This window comes from Acanthisitta chloris, unplaced genomic scaffold (assembly GCF_000695815.1).
Source record: "Acanthisitta chloris isolate BGI_N310 unplaced genomic scaffold, ASM69581v1 scaffold5068, whole genome shotgun sequence".
Taxonomy (NCBI): domain Eukaryota; kingdom Metazoa; phylum Chordata; class Aves; order Passeriformes; family Acanthisittidae; genus Acanthisitta; species Acanthisitta chloris.
This window is the reverse complement of record NW_008686324.1, coordinates 31,963-36,443: the sequence shown is the minus strand read 5'-3', so window position 1 is coordinate 36,443 and position 4,481 is coordinate 31,963. Positions and strand designations below refer to the sequence as shown.

Here is a 4,481-nt window from a genome sequence, read left to right as displayed (position 1 = left end):
AGGAGAGAAAGGCTGATAAAAACCTGTACCTCATCAGTGCTTTTCCTTCTTGAGGTTTTCTCAGAATCCTTAGCTTACTATTCTTGATTTCAGCACAGGCAGCTGTAGTGTGATTGGACTTGGAACAGCACAGGAGGCTTTTGCAAGCTCCAGCTGGTGTAAAAAGGTCTTTTTTCCAGGGTTTAGGTAATGCCTTGAGGGCATTTCAGGACAGGAAACGGGAAGATGTCACAGGGCATGGCTGGTGTTAATGGACTCCATCCTTTCTCCTGGGAGAGTGGATTTACTGGTCTTCTGTCCTCCAGGTCTTTCCAATGGTCCTGAAGCAATGGAAGTAGATGGTCTGCAGGAGGTTCCCCTGTGTAGCTGTCGAATGGAAACCCCCAAAAGCAGAGAGATCACCACGTTAGCCAACAACCAGTGCATGGCCACGGAGAGCGTGGATAACGAGGTAGGAGCCTGTCTTTAGCTTCCCACAGACTTTTTTTTGCTGAGGACAAAGGCATAAAGAGTGAAAAGCTGTGCCAGGAACACGTGGTGGGTCACACAGGGGCTCTGCAGCCTGCTAGACTGGGACCCACTGGTGTGGGGAATGGCAGGGCCAAGGTCTCGCTCGCTAAGCTGAGGCCTCCAGCACTCTGCCTGTGGTGCATCGTTGGGATGAGGCCACTGGGAAGGGAGGAGGTGGTGTGTCTGTAGTGGGAGAGGCACTGGGTGGATCTCTCCTGCTTGTCCTGTCCTGTGTGGCTGGGTCACATTGATGTAACAGACACACTTCAGGCCAAGTGGGCTAAAATACATGAGTATCAAAGTGAGGAAATCCAATCAGAGGAAACTTGGAGCTTCCCTTGAGTGTGAAGGAGCTGATGCAAACCTTGAGCTCTTGAGTTCTGAAGTGGGCTAAAATACATGAGTATCAAAGTGAGGAAATCCAATCAGAGGAAGCTTGGAGCTTCCCTTGACTGTGAAGAAGCTGATGCAAACCTTGAGCTCTTGAGTTCTGAGAACCTGGCATGCCTTCTGCTGCCCCAGCCTTCCTCTCTCCTCCTCCCCTAAGAGGCTTCTGTTGCAAAGCTTCCCATGTCCTGGCAGCCCTGCACAGCCCCAGGTCTGACTGACAGTGACTGCACTCGATGCCTTTCAGTCAGTCACAGCTGGGCTGGTTGAGCTCTGCTGCTTCCACGAGTGTGGAAGGAAGTGGCAGAAATTACTCCATCCCCGAGCCTGGGAAGTGAGACTGCAGGACAGAAAGGCAGTTGGTAGATCCTCCTTTCATTGGGAGGCACTTGGGTTTCTTTTTGGCTTCAGCTGAGCCACAGTCTCACTGCAACGCTTGCTGAGAGTAGGACAAGGAGTGAGAATATCCCTAGTTCTTCTGTAGGATCCCAGGAGAAGAGTGGATGGAGGGAGAAGGGGATAATGAGATATGCAGCCCAGCTCTGCCTCTGTTAGTTTGTGCCGGTACCTATAGAGAGGAATTTCCACAGTGGCAAAATTGATTCATGAAAGAGTCTCCCTGGGAGACTTGTGGGAGACAGGAGGGACCCCAGGGTTCCTAAATAAACACAAGGAATGTGGAGGAGTTCCTCCTCATGTCTGTGGTGGGTTGATAGTTCTGTCCCTGGATTAACCAGAGGGAGGAATAGCAAAGGTCATGCTTTATCTTCGATTGTTTTTCATAATGGGCTAAGTGACTCAGAGATGTTACAAGAATATTATAGGTGTGAATAGTGTCTTCTCCAGACTGTCATGTCCTTGGAGAGGGTTATAAATAGTTCTGAGCACCCTGCTGCACTCTCTAATGGGTGGAAAATAGCAATTAATCACGTCAAACTTTTTTTAGAGGTTCTAACAAATAATACAATGTGACATAATAGTGCAGGGGCTTCCTCTCATGGATAGTGCAGCTTTGCACGTGTTAGCTCAATCCTCTCAGCTCAGTAACATTCCTCCTGAGTAAAGGATCCCCTCGTGCCACCCCTGCAGCCCCTGGGGTCAGTGTGGTCACAGGGATCAGTCTGGCTGAGGTGTCACAACCACAGGGAGGCTTTGCAGCTGGAGATTGGGAAAGCTGAATCAGAGGTGCTTGGGGTGAATGATAAGTCTAGGTTAAAATCCATTCTCTTCTCCTTAGGGGTGTTGCTTCTGTAGGAGCAGTGGAGTTAAAAAATTAGTTTTGTTGAGAAAAAGCAGCAAATCAAAGCTCAACAAGACCAGAGGGACAGTGTGTGGGTGATGAGCAGGCACCAAGTCCCTGACTGACTGCTCACAGTGGCAGCACACAGTAAGCCATGCACCTTCCTTCCAAAGGGCCTTTCCTTGGAGCAACCTTGTATTCCTAGTTTATAGATCTCCTCTGCCAAGCATTTGGGGAAAGCAATGGCATTATCAAGAGGAACTTGCAGAACCCAAACAGTGTCATGTCATGCTGGCAGGTGGCAACTGGGATGTGACAGTGTGGTTGCTGTGTGAGTGGGGCAGCAGAAGGAAGTGCTGATCCTTCTGATGCAGCAGAGCAAGGAACACTAATTGGCAACAGGGAGTCTCAACTATGGATCATGCTGCCATTAACAGAACAAGGTGGGGCATGAGAAGGCATGGAGTGATAGCACAAGGGGGAATGGCTTTAAGCTGAAGTAGGACAGGTGTAGATTAGATATTGGGAAGAAATTGTTCACTGTGAGGATGTTGAGGCACTGGCACAGGTTGCCCAGAGAAGCTGTGGCTGCTCCATCCCTGGGAGTGTTCCAGGCCAGGTTGGATGGGGCTTGGACCAACCTGGGCTAGTGGAAGGTGTTCCTGCCCATGGCACAGGGTGGAATGAGATGATCTTTAAGGTCCTTCCCACCCAAACCAGTCTATGATTCTCTAATTTTGAAGCCCAGAGCTGTACATTGGTGAAATCCTTTGGAAAACATGTTCCAAATATGATTTGAGCTGAGCTCTCCTGAAAGCCTGGCTCTCCATCCCTGTGGTCTGGGCAGGGGCCAGTGCTGGACCCAGTACAGACGATAACTTCACTGGCAATGAAGAGCAATTATTTCTCCCTTTATCTTCCTGTGACTTCTCCTTTTGAGCAGTAACAAGATTTAGTGCATATGGTCCCGTTCTCTTGGTCACCAACACCTGCTCCTCCTGGCTACAGGCAAGTGTGTGGTGTGAGTCAGGCCCCTGGGACTGCCCTTCTGCTGCTGCTTGGCTCTTGCCTATTTCCAGTTGTGATTCCTTTTTCCTTGCAAGGCACAAACTCCTCAGGGTCCACATGCATGTTAGGTAGTAAACTGCTGCATTCCTTCTGGTGAGAGCAGCTTTCACAGCTTCCTGCTGCACTGCTAATGCTATCTGGCACACAGCTGAATTCCTATGGAAAAAGCCAGGCAGTGTGCAAAAAAAAATAAAAATAAAATCTTCCTCCTCACAAGCACAGAGAGTGTTTTGGTCTCCAGTAATTTCATTTCCTTTAATTTCTCCTGTTCCAGCTGGGCCGATGCACAAACAGTGTGGTTAAGTATGAACTGATGCGCCCGTCTAACAAAGTCCAACTTTTGGTGCTGTGTGAGGACCATAGAGGGAGGATGGTGAAACACCAGTGTTGCCCTGGCTGTGGATACTTTTGCACTGCAGTAAGTCCGTGCTCTCAATCTAGGGAAGGGGGTACCTGTGGCACTAGCTGGAAGCTGAAGATGGTACCTAAAAGGGGTTTACTGACTTCATGGCGTCAGCTCCACCTCATTCCACAGCATGTCAGGAGGTGTTTTCATGTGAGGGTAGCTGAAATCATCACCTTTATGTTCTGGGAGCACCCAAGGGGTGTTACTGAAGGATTTTCATATTGTGGAAGTCTTGTCTTAGGAGCATTTTTGAAACAAGGGGTTTCTTTTCCTTTCTCTGTAGAGATCAGTCACATCTGAAAATGTGTTAGCTTGGTTTGTGAATGAGTCTGTGTACACACCTCTGTGTCCCCTCCCCTGCTCATGATGGTTTGGACAGGGAACCTGAGTGATGGCACTGTGTTTGAGACCTCAATGAGATTAGGTATGAGGAAGATTGATTGGATATTAGGAAGGAATTCCTCCCTGTGAGGATGCTGAGACACTGGCACAGGTTGCCCAGAGAAGCTGTGGCTGCTCCATCCCTGAGAGTGTTCCAGGCCAGGTTGGATGGAGCTTGGAGCAACGTGGGTGAGTAGAGGGTGTCCCTGCCCATGGCAGGGGATGGAGTGGGATGATCCTTAAGGTCCCTTCCAACCCAAACTTGTTTGTGATTCTGTGATCTCCTGTTGCTTCTTCCACTTCTGTCACTGAGGCTTTTAATGGCCTCGGTCCAGTCCTTTAGTGGTCAGTGTCCTTAGTTTCCCTGTTGGTGAAACTGAAGAGAACCAATTGAGGCCTCATGGAGTGATGATGAGCCTTAATTGCCTGATGCTGGTGTCGAGATGACTCAAGGAACGATGCTGCAGGAGTCTCAAGCATGGTTGTACT

The 4,481-nt window shown here is 49.2% G+C and overlaps 1 protein-coding gene across 1 annotated transcript in view; it reads left to right on the top strand.

Annotated features, from left to right (window-relative positions):
- Positions 1 to 305: 305 nt before the first annotated feature.
- LOC103807342 (histone-lysine N-methyltransferase EHMT1-like) overlaps positions 306 to 4,481 on the top strand; it is a gene marked incomplete at its 5' end in the record, with an annotated part of 32,445 nt that continues 28,269 nt past the window's right edge. Inside the window, one exon of the mRNA XM_009080069.1 lies at positions 306 to 451. Within this exon, the coding sequence (XP_009078317.1) occupies positions 306 to 451 (146 nt within the window). The remainder of the gene's footprint in view (positions 452 to 4,481) is intronic.